Source organism: Diabrotica virgifera, chromosome 3, assembly GCF_917563875.1.
Source record: "Diabrotica virgifera virgifera chromosome 3, PGI_DIABVI_V3a".
Classification (NCBI taxonomy): Eukaryota; Metazoa; Arthropoda; class Insecta; order Coleoptera; family Chrysomelidae; genus Diabrotica; species Diabrotica virgifera.
Window position 1 is genome coordinate 95,135,882 of NC_065445.1, and position 16,455 is coordinate 95,152,336.

General features: G+C 32.8%; 1 protein-coding gene across 4 annotated transcripts in view; it reads left to right on the plus strand.

Annotated features, from left to right (window-relative positions):
- The window catches only part of LOC126881945 (putative fatty acyl-CoA reductase CG5065), a 210,224-nt gene that overhangs the window by 138,751 nt on the left and 55,018 nt on the right, over positions 1 to 16,455 (plus strand). For 3 of the 4 annotated variants that reach the window (XM_050646684.1, XM_050646686.1, XM_050646687.1), the window contains exon 2: positions 14,820 to 15,229. In XM_050646684.1, the coding sequence (XP_050502641.1) occupies positions 14,993 to 15,229 (237 nt within the window). In that variant the 5' untranslated portion in view covers positions 14,820 to 14,992. Of the gene's footprint in view, positions 1 to 7,740; positions 7,839 to 14,819; positions 15,230 to 16,455 lie in introns of those variants that run through there. The other variant, XM_050646685.1, reaches the window with a different exon arrangement.

The following is a 16,455-nucleotide window of genomic DNA, read 5'->3' on the forward strand; positions in this document are numbered from 1 at the left end:
CATGTGAAAAATTCAACACACTTAACACGTTGACGGGCATTGTGTCAAATGTATAAGCTACATAAATGGAAATTAGACGTCTGCAGACGTTCTGTCCGTCAACGTGTTAATAGGTTCATTTTTACCATAATTCAAAGCGGCATCCACTGCAGAAGAAACCTAGAATAGTAAAAACATGATGAAGATATATGGATGAGCGCGGTGTAGGTCGCGATCGCGGTCGAGGTTTTCATCGATGACGGGCAGAACATACCGAAGATACTTTCCGTATCCTGTTTTGGCATCGACATCGCTGTAAATCGCGAGGGTGAACGGGTGACACATCCTTGGTATGTACGATCTCATAAGAAAATGAAGGTTTGCTTTGATATCGATGTAGCGACCGCGATCGCGACCTACACCGCGCGCTCATCCATGTATCTTCGGCATGTTTCTATCCTAAGGGTACGAACAAATGAAAGGTACAGTATTCATCTACATGTAAAAAAATATTCAACTTGCTGTCTGCTTTATTTTCAGTCCTGCAACCTTTTGAAAAAATGAATTTTTTTTGCGAAAGCTGGATTGCAAAATTTATTTTGCAAAATCTATTAAACTGATCTTAATGAAATTTACAGTATTGTTTTATACTCTGGGCTAATTAGCAAAATACAAGGAAAAGTTATTTACCAGCAATTTTATTGCTGGAATCGAATCTTATTATTGTATGTATTAATAATATAGATATGCAAAGTCCGCAGATAGTGTGCTACTTTTTTTATAAACAAAATGGCACCCGAAAATCGTGCTTTTTTCAATTTTTGCTCTATAACTCCAAAGATTTTAACTTTAGACCAAAAACACCCAAATAAAAATTCACCGCAATTAAATTCTGCATAGAGCCGTGTTTTTTCCGATTTACTTCGACGAAAACTTTCCCCGGAAAAAGCGGGTTTTTCCAACAAAATCTTTAATTTTCAACTAAACTTTTAGATAAGTAGTTGTTAATCAATAATTAAATAACTTGGTAACGTAAAAGCCCTTTCCGTATATATCATAATTCCAGAAGTCTATGGAAATTGAATGAACAGTTTAGCAACAATTAAAATGTTAATTAAAAATTTACGGTCGCTATAATAACGACAATAATTATGATGCATAAGAATAACTATGATTTTTTCATAAAAAGACACTATACCTATCTAATGTACTGTACAGAATTGAACTATTTAAGCGGCCTCAGGAATATTTTAAAATTATAAACAATTTTTTGGTTTATAAACAAATAGAATATCTCGAAAAATATTAAACTAAATTAAATTGTGAAAACGGTATTCGAAAGGCAGCGACAGGACACTTCTTTTAAAAGAAAAAACGTTTAATTATGAGGAGTGGTTCCTGAGATACAACCGGTCAAAATTGACCGGAATTTACGACAAAGATATAAACAATAGGATCATAATTTTTAAACAATCACCTTTTTATTTTTGTCCTCTTTCTCCACACCAATTTTCATATCTTTAAAATCCTCATAACATATATTATTATAATAAAAACTATCGATAATACGTGTGAAAATTGCCAAAAATAGCAAAATTCCAATGAAAAATTAGGTTGGAGAAAATGTAACCCTCATAGTTCAAAATCGGTATACGTTAACAAAATGCATTTTCTCGGCTTCCCATGGAGCAGTTTCCTTCATTCTTTTTTTGTTTCCTAATAACTCGAGTAGAGCCATCGAACTAACGCATTATTAAATGTTAAACTTGCTTTTGTTTTGTTATAATAGATTAATTTATTTATAAGAACAGAAAATTACATATTTTTCCAGTTGTAGGCTTTTTTTTAGATAAACTTACTACAAGTGTACCTTTTAAAGTTAAAAACATAAATATTTTCATTTGAAAGCTGTATAATTATTTAAACAATTTTTATTTAAACAAATTAAAATATTGTGTTATAATAAATAAATAAATTTATTATAACAAAACAAAAGCAAGTTTGACATTTAATAATGCGTTAGTTCGATGGCTCTACTCGAGTTACTTGGGAACAAAAAAAGAATGAAGGAAATTGCTCCATGGGAAGCCGAGAAATGCATTTTTTTAACGTATACCGATTTTGAACTTTGAGGGTTACATTTTCTCCAACCTAATTTTTGATTGGAATTTTGCTATTTTTGGCAATTTTCACACGTATTATCGATAGTTTTTATTATAATAATATATGTTATGAGGATTTTAAAGATATGAAAATTGGTGTGGAGAAAGAAGACAAAAATAAAAAGGTGATGGTTTGGAAATTATGCTCCTATTGTTTATATCTTTGCCGTAAATTCCGGTCAGTTTTGACCGGTTGTATCTCAGGAACCACTCCTCATAATTAAACGTTTTTTCTTTTAAAAGAAGCATCCTGCCGCTGTCTTTCGAGTACCGTTTTCACAATTTAATTTAGTTTAATATTTCCCGAGATATTCTATTTGTTTATAAGCCAAAAAATTGTTTATAATTTTAAAATATTCCTGAGGCCGCTTAAATAGTCCAATTTTAATTCTGTAAAGTACATTAGATAGGTATAGTGTCTTTTTATGAAAAAATCATAGTTATTCTTATGCATCATAATTATTGTCGTTATTATAGCGACCGTAAATTTTTAATTAACATTTTAATTGTTGCTAAACTGTTCATTCAATTTCCATAGGCTTCTGGAATTATAATATATACGGAAAGGGCTTTTACGTTACCAAGTTATTTAATTATTGATTAACAACTTATCTAAAAGTTTAGTTGAAAATTAAAGATTTTGTTGGAAAAACCCGCTTTTTCCGGGGAAAGTTTTCGTCGAAGTAAATCGGAAAAACACGTCTCTATGCAGAATTTAATTGCGGTGAATTTTTATTTGGGTGTTTTTGGTCTAAAGTTGAAATCTTTGGAGTTATAGAGCAAAAATTGAAAAAAATACGATTTTCGGGCGCCATTTTGTTTATAAAAAAGTAGCACACTATCTGCGGACTTTGCATATCTATATTATTAATATATACAATTATAAGATTCGATTCCAGCAATAAAATTTCTGGTAAATAACTTTTCCCAAATATGGCCTATTCTCCGATAATCAGCCCAGACTATTATTATATCATAAAGTTTTTCTGGGTGAAATATGAAAGTCCTAAGTGTAGCATAAATGGTTGAAAAACGTAAAATGCGAATACTTGTTTTTTATGGTTTTTTCGCAATTATTGCTATTTTTTCTCGGAACTGTGCAACTTTTCTCGAAAATGAATACTTTTAAAGTTATAATCAAAAAACGAAGAAAAAACTCGAATTTTTCCTTCATTTTTTGACATTTTGATTATTTAAATAATGTTCCGGACCTATTTGAGTAGGAGGATAACTCAAATAAGTATTATTATATCGATGGTGAAAGTTCCCAACCTCCTATGTCAATTTTTGGTTATTTTGTTTTGTTACACTAAATTAAAGAGAAATATGTATTTTTACTATTTACAGCTCCTATGTCGTTTTTTCATTAATTGGCTTATACATGAAATAACGACATAGGAGCTTGTAAACAGTAAAAATACATGGTATTTCTCTTTAATTTAGGATAGCAAAACAAAATATCCAAAAATTGACATAGGAGGTTGGGAACTTTCACCATCGATATGAGTTATTTTCAAGCAATTTCTGCAAAAAATATGAGACCTATCAAAATCCAAATGTACTAATATTTTTACAGGTGCGCCCTGGTCTATTTCATTTTAAAGCATCCTTCTGTAACATCACATTTCAAATGCATGTAGCTTTTTTATTTGTTCTAGCTTCAGTGACCAGATTTTAAGTCCATAATTTATATGGTGTGATATTTCTTTGAAATCAAAGCGAATTGACGTACAGTCAATATACGTCGAGATAAATATGATTTCAGATTAGGCTACAATATTTATTACATAAAGCATGGAACCGCATATAAAAACAATGCAATTAACGTAAAACCGAATAGTTAAATAATAAATTAGGTAACATTTCTGTAGAAAATTCTCACTATGAAAAGTACGATGTGGAACGATCAAATAAAATGTGATGTGGTGGCTTACTTAAACAAACGCCTAAAAGATTGCACTGCAGTATTTGAAGGGAATCTTAGCTGTTTAACAAAATGTTACATCAATATTTTCAAGCTTGGAAAAACCACTACAGCCATATCCACTTCATACACAGCAAAATTGATATTATTTGTATAGTAATGAGTCCATATTCAATACTAAACAACGACTTGTGAAATTTCAATTGTTCAGTAGAATGACTCACGCTGACGCTAAAAATCTTTTAATTGGAGAAAACCCATTGAGTAAAACAAATACTTAATGCCTTCTTCATAGAATAGAATAGAAATATGCTTTATTGTCACTGAAAATTATACAACTTTTATGGACAAAGCATAGCATAAAGTCAGAAAAAAAAAAAATAATAACAATAACAAATACAATTTTTTGAAACTTGATAAATCGTCAATATAAAAAAAATACAAGTTAATAAAGTATAGAAAAAAAAACAAAACCGATATATTGCAAAAATTAATAGAAATTGCAAAGTGGACATACATACAACAAAGTAAAATATAGACATAAGAACTAATAGGTTTAAGCTGCTGCATGTGACACCCAAATATAGATAAGTTTGGTTACTTGCACATTACTGTAATTTCTTAGTTAGTCATTAAGAAACCCTTCTATTGAATAATAATGTAGTCTTTTAGATAGATGAGCTTTTGTCATTTTACGGAACTTGGGGAAAGGTGTTGCAGATTTGAGTTGTAAAGGGAGATGGTTGTATAGTTTTTTTTGCGGAATATAATATAGATTTCTTTACTAACTCAGAGGACGGGATCGGTAAATAGACATCAAAAGTTGAATTTCTGGTGGAGTAGTCATGATGAGGCCTTGCTGGAAAGACATGAATGTGTTTACGAATTGCAAACAGTTTCTAAAATATATAAAGATGGAAGGGTTAAAATTCCGTAATCTTTGAAGTAACTTCTGCAATGTGTTGTTCTTCTGAGGCCAAACAGATACCTTATTGCTCTTTTTTGTAATTTAAAAATAACATCTAATTGGGCAGCTGTACTAGAACCCCAAAAAGGAAGACCATATCGAAGATGAGACTCGAACAAGGAAAAATATGTTAGTTTAGAATATGCTAAATTGAGTTCCTTCTCGAAACAGATCTTATAGCATAGCAGGCTGAGGCGAGTTTCTTACTTAACAAATCGATATGGAGGGACCATTTGCGGTTGATGTCTAAAAAAATACCAAGAAATTTTACAAAATCAACGGTAGAGATCTGGCTGTTATTAACAAGCAGGGGTTAAAGATCACTTTTAAAGGATAATGCTACTGTCTTATCCACGTTAAAAGAGAGTAAATTAGAGTCAGCCCAGGTTTTTATCGTAAGCAAATCAGCAGGTATAGTTGCATGAAGAGATGCAATAGTTGAGTTGCTCCAAGTGATACTGGTATCATCAGCAAAAAGAAAAATTTTCCCATCGATTTTTAAATTAGTGATGTCATTTATAAAGATAAGGAACAGTAGAGGACGCAATACTGAACCTTGTGGTACTCCACATACAATGTTTTGTTTTGTTTTGTTTCACAAGGTGAAGAGGACCTCCTTTCTCTTCATACCACCTGGGTATTCTGGAATAATAAGTCCTTTACGGTGGTGATTAGGGATAAGAAGTTTCGTAGAAATGATCCAGTTTTTAAAAAGGATTGTTATGGCACTGCACACACTGCTCGACGTTGGAGACAAGTGTTGGTACAGACTTCCTATAGCACCCATGTCTCACTTTCATAATATACCTACTTGGTCTAACGGTGATATAGGAGCAAGGGAACTGAAATATGCTCTATGAGAAGCACTCCTCCATTTTTTTTAAGTCGCTAGTGTTACCATTATCGAATTAAATAAGCCAAAGTGTCTACAAGCGCAAATTTTTTTTCGGGTAGTCCGATAGTGCTTATTAACGAACACGGCTGTCTTTATCTTTACTTTCAAGCGAATATTTGAGTATCGAATGGCTGGGACACATTACAACCTGGGAAGGTTCTAAGGCCTAAGGTGTTTCAGTAAACTCTCATTTAGGATATTGTACTAAACTATACGGCAGGGATGTCTCTTGTCGCCCCTGCTTTTCAACGTTTACTCAGAAGAAAAGAATTTTCAAAAATGGACTTTATGAAATATATATATATATATATATATATATATATATATATATATATATATATATATATATATATATATAATCTTTAGACCTTCTACCCTCTCGGGTGTAGGTATTGACTTTATAAAAAACAAGAAGAAATAATTGTGAAGGGTGAAGTCATCAATAATTTGCGATATGCTGATGACACAGTACTCCTAGCTTCTACTCAAGAAGATCAGCAAACATTACTTGATAGTATCGTTGCGAGCTGTAAGGAAGCAGGTCTGGATCGGAACATACGGAAAACCAAAATAGTCGTAATAAGTAAACAACAGAAAATAAAACACTTACTAATATTTTATATACCATCTACCTACAAGTAAAGTTTTACTTCCTTAGTAAGTTTTTTATTATGGTTTACAGCCAATGAGAGGAATCTTTTCCTTTATATTTTAGAAAATAAAACCGTCTATACATTGTAAATAGTACCAAACTTAGCAAGTCGATCAAATCGTTTCCCTTGGATATCAGTTAAATTGTAACGCAGAGAGTCAGGGTGAAATTAGGTCTAGAATAGAGCATGCCAGAGCCGCTTTTAGAAGGATGTCCAAGGAACCATGTAACACAGACATAAAATTGGCATTGAGGATCCGCCTACTTCGCTGTTACGTGTTCTCGGTCTTACTTTATGGTGTCGAGTCTTGCACTGTGAATCAAATTGATCTAAATCGCCTTGAGACTTTCGAAATGTAGTGCTATAGAGAAATTTTAAAAGTTTCTTTGATGGAGAAAATTCGAAACTCCACAATACTAGAACGTCTCAGGAAGATTACTGAGATTGTAAAAAGTATTTAGAATAGAATGCTGGAGTATTTCGAACATGTAAGGAGCGGTCCCAAATATAGGTTGATACAAAATATTATACAAGGGAAAATAGAAGGCAAACGCGTTCCAGGACGAAGGGGAAACTCATGGTTAAAGAACTTGCGGGATTGGTATGGGGTTGATACAAGCATGTGGCACTGAATAAAATTAAGAAAGTTATAATGGTAACCAACCTTCTGAAAGGATATGGTACGTGAAGAAGAGAAGACTGCACTATAACCCAAAAGGAGGAACCGAGTTTTCGCTCTCTAATTTACCGGTTTGAATCTCATAGAGTACGAAGGAAATTTTTCTATTAAATAAAAATTCCAAATTTTCATGTCCGTTGGATCAGTAGTTTTGTTATTCAAGCAACTTTTTTTAAAAGCAATGAAGCGTCGTTATAGAGTATTTTGATAAGTCGTGCTGCAAAAGGCTACGACCGTATACAATCTACAAAATAGCATAAAAACTTTCATGGTCAATATATGCAGCAGTAAGCTTTAAATATGGCAATATAACCTAGGGACTTTTGAACATTAGTATTTCAAACAAAACCAAGTCAAGACAAAATATCGAAAATTACACTCGAAGAAAAAATGAACGCCACTGTGATAATAGGTATTATTAAGATAAATAAAATTATATTATTTAAGGTCAAAGGTTACCATAACTCATGAATCAAGAGTTTTTTATCGCTTTTATGGAGACTATTTGGTCTAAATTTTAAAAATAATTAGAATCCGGTAACTATGGTATAAGTATTACATAAAGTGTTTTAATTTAGGGTAAGTGTAAATTTGCTATCTATAAGCAAAATTAGCCTGATATCGTTCTATTAACAATTGCATTATTAAAGTTACCAAAAGTAGATCACATTCCCATCAGATTTACTTTTTTGTATAAACCAAAATATATTTTATTTAGCGTATGGCTTAAATCACAGAATAGGTAATTTTTTACATGTGTGCATACATTATACAATACATTACAAACAAATGTCCAGTCTTTTTGGCTCTGCTTGCTCTTTGTGGACAGTCTTGTAGGTATTACATATTATGTGCCTGATCGTCTAACTCGCAGCGCCGCAATCACAGGTAGGCTAGTGAAGTTTACCCCATCTGTGGAGGGAGTTGGCGCATCTTCCGCAGTTTGTTCGAGTTCGATTAAGGGTTTCCAAAATCTAACGAAAACTTTCAAATCCGTCAGGTTTGTCTATGATGTCCAGTAGACTATGGTAATGCGGATCTGCTTTACTTTCCCATTCTTCGCTCTATCGGGCATTTAAGTCAAAATTGGAATGATGTAGCGCTTGAGTGGATTTCAGGGGGTAACCTGCATCGGAGACGATTTCCAAGAAACTCGGGAATGTCATTGTTGACGATTATCCATAATTATTATGTTGTATTCTTCAACCAATGCATGTTCGCCGCGTAGGTTGGGTGGAGCTGCTGTTATTAAGGAAGGGGAACCAGTTTGTGGGTGGGGGAATAATTGTGTCTGTTATCAAATGCATAGCAAGGTTTCGCTGAGTGTCAACTACATGGGTATGCCTGCTGTTCAATCACACCGGTGCACAGTATTCTGTAACCGAATATATGCAAATAATGTTGTCACGTAAAAACTTAAACCCATCGCCATTTTCTGAATTTGAATTTATTTCTTCATCTGGTTCATTATGGACAATGTAAGAATACCAACAGAAACATACGCTAGATATCTTGACCAACGTCTCACTTGGAAGACACATATTCAGATCAAAAGAAGACAGCTCGACTTAAAATTCCTGGAAATGTATTGGCTCCATGGACGCAAATCAAAGAAAACTCAACATCCAAAACAAAATTATTGTATACAAAGCCATAGTCAAACATGGGACTGTGCAAATAACGTCGCTGAATATCATCAAACATGCCAGTCTAAAGTCCTAAGATCGATAGTGGATGCATTGTGGTTAGTGTGACCAACTCCAATTTAGTCGAATTCGGGACAAGACTGAAAAAACTACCTAAAATCCGGGACTTTTCAATGCAAATCAGGCCGTTTTTTTTTAATATAAAACTTTAATATCATCATTTTATTGATTATTTAACATTTTTATGTTGACAAAAATGTTTTTGATGGAATGGGTTGTACCTAATGATACTAACATTGTTGTTAGGTTTTGACGTTTCGACTTCCAATCCGGAAATCGTTCTCAAAAAACGAAAAATTAGAAAATCTACTAATGTTGGATTTCCATGTAAATTGAACTTGGGATAAAATATAATTATCATTTTTTGATATTCAAGTTTTTAAATCGTCTTTTCAGAAGAAGATAATTAAAATACAGACACCGGAAAAAGTCCAGAGTTTGAGTTTTCGTAGAACTACATATACGACGATAGGTATAAAATGCATGCGTTTTGGATGTGGTATTGGAAATAGAACTAGAAATTGTCGACTTTTTTTCGTCCCACTAATTCAATTTGATGTGAATTCTTAGAAGGATGATTATGTGTATTAAAAATTTCAAAATGGAATTTTACGAAAACGTTGAAAATTGGGATGGCCCGGAAGCCTTGTCTGGGACGCCGGGACACGACTTCGTAATTCGGGCCATGTCCCGGATTCTTCGGGCTAGTTAGTCACACTAATTATGGTACGTAAGTAATCAAACACTTCACTACAACTTAAACATTCCTTTCATGAGAGAAAAAATCCATCGAGCCACGGAGTCACAACATAAACGTACCATTCACCACGAACATGAGTAGGGGAATTATTAAACAATGGTCCTGTCTCCTGTCACAAGGAGGACATGGTAAAAGATGGAAAGCATATATTAAATTGTGAGATAAAAAGAAATAAAACTAGTAGAGTTGTTAAATTTAGCGATAGTAACATATAAAATGACATTATATTGATTGTTTCCCACCTTTAGACGTATCAGAGAAGTATGTCAACTAAAACTGTCACTGTGACAGTGGTATTTCTGAAACTCATCCGATACGTCTAAAGGTGGGAAACAATCAATATAATGTCAATCTATAAGTTACCATCGCTAAATTTAACACCTCCGCTAGGTTCATCTCTTTTTATCGCACAACTTAAATGTTTTCCATCTTTTGCGTTATTCTGCTGGTTATTAGTGCGCTCATCACTGTACCTTAGAATATAAAAAAACAAGAAGGAGTCTTTCATATATCAACAACACCTTAAATTTCTAGCGGAACCGGCCATCTTGAACGTCTGTGGATGACTCATAAGTTTTTGTCGACGAGGTAGAAGGTGTTTGTGTTTTGGATCAGCTGTGTGCATAGGCGTACCCTCTGGTAAAGCTCCTGTATATGCAATCAATTAACTGAAGTTATTAGTATAATAAAATGTTATTTAACTGACTTTTCAACAAAATATTATATTAATACGTATTTTCTCTTGATCTGTAGCTGTTTGTTTAACATCAAAGATGTAATAAAATCGTTAAGAATTTTTTTGTTCCCTCTTTCAAAGGTACGTCACTGGAGATAGAAAGCAAATCTGACAGCTGATCGCTATTTGCAACCTCCTTCCTGGCTCGTAGTCATTTCGCATTGTACTCCTTCCTGATTTATTTTATATTCTAAGTACTGTACACGCTCTGAGCTTCGCTGGTGGCGCTCCTAGCGGATTACTAATTCAACTTTCACCGGTAATTTTTAAATTTATTATTTAATTGTTATCGCTTAACATTTACAACGCAAAAATGTAATTAAATTGTAATCGATTTTTTTAAGATTTCGCTAATCATTTTGACGTTCTATTGAAAATATGAATTTCTTACTTCGGATACTTTCACAATTATCGTGTAGATGGCGCTAAGATTTTTAGATTAAATTATAATTACATATTACGGAACATTAAAAAAACTTAAATTCAGTATTTAAAACGTAAGTATATTTAAGGTAAAAATATATACCACAGCTTTGACCAACTAATATTTTTTATAATTAATGTTTTTAATTTTAATTTTAAATTAATCACTTTGACATTTATGTCAAATTTCCGGTAAACGTTTACAGACTTGCCCCTACTGGCGCTCGCGAATTTGTAAATATCCCCTCTACGTACGAGCTCACAGCGTATATACACGAAATTTTCAATTTTCTTAATCTGACTGAATTGAAAATTGGGCCAACTCCCATCTTAAACTTCAGGAAAAGACTCACCCATTCATATGTCAACCATCCATTTTGGTCCAAGGGTGTGGATTTTACGGCCCTTCCTATTTTGTTTGTTTTGTTTGTTTATCGAGTTTGTTTTTCGTTCTCGTCCCCAAAACTCCCAAAAACTTGGAAAATTTAAGTCCGACCTTTGCGGCTTCTAATAGTACTGATCATTACCTTTCCAACGCATGTCTAATTTTGAAAATCTGTTATACCATTCAAAAGTTACTGAGCTCAGAAATATGACTCAATTTCTATTTAAAAAAAAAGGAAAATGTTTGTGGATATGTACCTATGTGTGTGGAAAAGTTAAACCGATCTGAATTTTTTTTCTGTGTTTGAAGAGGGGGTCAGGGCCGATTCAGAACCGGTGTAGTTTTTAAATTTTGACCAACCATAAGCTAGCTATAGGACTTGGTAGGTACAAAATGGCATATTTTTTGGGGGTATATATCTTCGGTTCAAGAAGAGACAGGAGAACCGCAAATACACCAAATCAATAGTGTTGAGTTATAATTTCAAATGGTGTATAAGCCGTCAGGATTAGACATACACACGGCTCAGCATAACCGAAAAACTGAAAAACAAACTTTGAAAATTTTGGTTTTTCGACAATTACTCAAAATTTCAACCTACGAATTGCGCCAATAACTGAGCGTTTGTAGAAGGTCTCTAGACGAATCTAACGGTGTATACCTCATATCCGGGAAAATTCGAATTTTTAAGTTATAGGCTTCATAAGTATGATCAAATCTATTTCCTATGGAAAAACGGTTTTTCAAGCTCAATAATTCCTGTAATAGCTTTAGTTATCATACTTGACCTTAGATGCATCAGATACTACTTGTCAATACGTTTCAAACTCATGTTTAGTGATCAAAATCGGTTAAACCGTTTAGAAGTTATTAAGCTACAAAAGTATAATCCAATTAACGATTATTCCCGAAATGGTTTATGTAGTTGTAGTGGTTACGAAGCTAAATTTGATCTGGCAACGGGCAATCCGAGTATATTTACCGACCATCCCAATATTTTTTTCAATCTATTTCGAATAGAAAAAAATCTAGTGTACATTCGATGGAAACTAGATCATTTGGGAGATAATGCGACAAATGCGACCATTTATAAAGCTTAACGTGTATTCGAGAAACATTGCATTCAACTTCATACATTTAATTTATAAATAACTTTGAAAAACTCCTGATACAAGAATAAAAAACCGCTAAACGCCGTAAAAATGAGTGGCGCATACAATATTCCAGCTACAAAAGATCTGATATGAATAGTACGTGGTGCGAAAATGTATTTTCATTTTGATGCAAAATAAAATTTTAGTTTTATTTTAAAAGATTTTTCCATAATATTTGCTAAATTTGAAGTAAACGCGCCACAAAAGAGTTTCAAAATTCAAACTGTATCAAAGTTACTCTTTTGTGGCGCGTTTTACTTCAAATTGAGCAAATATTATGAAAAAATCTTTTAAAATAAAACTAGAATTTTGTTTTGCATCGAAATGAAAATACATTTTCGCGCCACGTTATATTCATATCAGATCTTTTGTAGCTGCAATATTGTTAGGGCAGTCAATGAGGGTATGTGGCTCCGAATTCCATCCTACTATATCGATTTACGTGATATTTTCACTTTTCACAGTAAGTAGGGAATAGCCCAAGAAACAAAGTCTACCCTATGCCGATGTGTGCTTTCGTCTTGGGGGCGGTTCCTTCCCCTTCTCGGGGGTGGAAAATTTTTTGCTTAAATAACTACGGAAGTTGCTAGAGAACCTAATACTAAGCAAAAACTGTTCTATAATTTTTTTTCGAAAACTCAATACTTTTTGAGTTATTCCTGGTTGAAAATTGGCATTTTCATTGAAACAACACCTTTTCAAACGGTTTTTTGCAAATACCTTAAAAACTATGCATCTAAATAAAAAAAACTATATAAAACATTTTTGTAGCTTATAAAATAACAAAGAGATTATTTCCTTTATGAATCTTCTAGTTATAACACAAAAAGAGATATGGTAAGTGAAAAAACTTGTTTTCTTGGTGCATGCTCAAATCAGTGTATTTAACTTGAAATAACAGAGAAAAGGTCGCTTTTAGGTGTATAATGCTACCAATAACTTTTGTTGTGCTTGAAAAGACCTATAAATTAAGCAATATTAAAAACTATGCAAGATAAACTGTAAAAAATTCGATGACTAACGTATTTTAAGAAAAAAATGAGAAGTGTATTTAACCCCTCATCCACAAGAATTGAAATTCATCGTTTTCCTTCTACAATACATTTTACTATAGTGTTCTTTTTATGTTCAAAAAGTTGGGCGGGTTTCAAATGAATGGTTTTTGAAAAAAATAAGATCAAATTATTGAGCGCATTTTTAAATTTTCTTAAATATCTTCCTATTTCTCCATGTAACTCGAAAATGATAAGAGATGCCAAAAAAAGATACCATACAAAAATGTAGGTTTCTTCTAGATAAACATTTTGATTTTGTTTTTTTATAACAGTAACTCTTATCATTTTCAAGTTACATGGAGAAAAAGGAAGATTTTTAAGAAAATTTAAATATGCGCTCTATAATTTGATCTTATTTTTTTCAAAAACCATTCATTTTAAGCCCGCTCAACTTTTTGAACATAAAAATACCACTGCAGTAAAATGTATTGTAGAAGGAAAACGATGCATTTAAATTCTTGTGGATGAGGGGTTAAATATACTTCTCAATTTTTTTCTTAAAATTCGTTAGTCATCAATTTTTTGCAGCATATCTCGCTTAGTTTGAATGTAATCGACATTTAATATTGCATATTTGAAAGGATTTTTCAAGCACAATAAAAGGTATTGGTAGCATTATACACCTAAAATCGACCGTTTCTGTTATTTCAAGTTGAATACACTGATTTGAGCATGCACCAAAAAACAAACTCTTTTTACCTACCATATCTCTTTTTGTGTTATAACTAGAAGATTGAAGAAGGAAAAAATCTCTTTGACTTTTTATGAGCTACAAAAATGTTTTATATATTTTTTTAGTTAGATGCATTTTTTTAAGGTATTCGCAAAAAACCGTTTGAAAAGGTGTTATATTTCAATGAAAATGGCCAATTTTCAACCACGAATAACTCAAAAAGTATTGAGTTTTCGAAAAAAAATTATAGAACAGTTTTTGCTTAGAATTATTTTCTCTAGCAACTTCCGTAGTTGTTTCAACAAAAATTTTTCCACCCCCGAGAAGGGGTGGGAACCTCCCCCAAGACAAAAGCACACATCGGCATAGGGTAGACTTTGAATAAGGAGATATTTTCAGGCTATTCCTAAAATTTCATTAAAATCCATGCAGTAGGATAGAATTCGGAGGTAATAACCTGTTCTTGCTCTCATTGACTGCCCTATTATGTATGCCTAACTAATTTTTACGGCGTTTAGCGGTTTTTTATTCTTGTTACTGCGTGACGACTCATTAATATGACAATATTATGATAGGTCCGTGGATACCTACGTATGATTTTTATATAATGAAAATGTCAACGGAATGACGTTTAAAGAAGTGACGTTTATATTTTCGTTTTGTTGCAGGTACACGCAAGAAGATGAAATAGAAGCCTTCCAAAGCAAGAACGTCATCCTCCTTAAGCACAAAAACATTGTATTTTTAGTAAAAGAAGTGACAAATGTTCATACATATTTTTCCAGATTATATCATTAGCTTGTAGTAGTTATACGGAAAATTTGATATTCTTCCCTAGTACATGTTGAACGAGGCGAGAATGTCAGCTCTTCAGAACTCGGTCAATAATTCCAGTAGTGTTAGCGAATTCTATAATGGAAAGACGCTGTTCATCACGGGATGTACGGGTTTTATGGGAAAAGTCCTTTTGGAAAAGTTACTGAGATCGTGTCCTGGAGTGTCGAAGATCTATCTGTTGATTAGGCCCAAGAAAGGTCAGCATGCACAAGAAAGATTGCAACAACTGCTGTGTTCACCGGTAAGTTATCTTTATGTTCATTGTTAGAGTAATTATGTAGATTTGTACTAATAAGCGGTAACCATAACTTATGGGAACTTTTTTACCATTTTAAGCCCTAGGAATGATAACACAAACGGAATATTTCTTAATTTTAACGATATCTTCGACCACGGGAATAATAATTTCGAAAAGAACTGTTACTAGTCCTGTCGCCAGGGGGGGTACAACGGCCTCCTTAATTCAGATGGATTTACACAAGTTTTTTATTTATCTATTTTGATCCGTAGAATACGAATTTTTTGGGTAACAGTTGATCCGGATGTCGATAAGATTGTTATAAACAAAGAACTTGAGGAATTGCATAACAACGCTTTTTTGCCAAACAAAACATTTTTTTTTTATTTTTTGGGTGATTCTAAGCAAAAAATATTCCTACAAGTTTTTTCGTAGGATGCATAGTTTTCGAGATGAACGCGGTTGAACTTTCAAAAAATCGAAAAATTGCAATTTTTGAACCCGAATAACTTTTGACTAAAAAATAAAATAGCAATTCTGCTTACTGCATTGGAAAGTTCAAGTCAAATTCTATCGGTTTTGATTATTTGTATTGCTAAAAATTAATTTTTTTATTGTTAAACAAAGCTATAAACACATAGTGTTTCCCGTGACCAATGCATGCGTTTTAATGTACGTAATCTATGTAGAAATTGTCTGTATGTGCGCCTTCTCGTTCGATTTAAATGAGAAATGCATTGAAAACATCATCCAAGCACTATGTGTTTATAGCTTTGTTTAACAATGAAAAAAATTAATTTTTAGCATTGAAAATAATAAAAACCGATAGAATTTTACTTGAACTTTCCAATGCAGTAAGCAGAATTGCTATTTTATTTATTAATCGAAAGTTATTCGGGTTCAAAAATTGCAATTTTTCGATTTTTCGACCGCGTTTATCTCGAAAACTATGCATCCTACGAAAAAAACTTGTAGGACCATTTTTTGCTTAGAATCACCCAAAAAATACAAAAAAATAGTTTTGCGAAAAATAGCTGTTATGTAATTCCTCAGTTCTTTGTTTATGTTACAGTTCAAGTTGATTCTCAGTTAGAGTTGACTCCAACTAGTTGGAGTCAACTCCAACTGAAACGAGCAGTAATAGTTGATTTTAAAAATTTAAATCAACTTTTACTAGTTGGAGTTGACTCTTCCTGGATCGATTCAGTAAATGTTGATTATACGAGAAT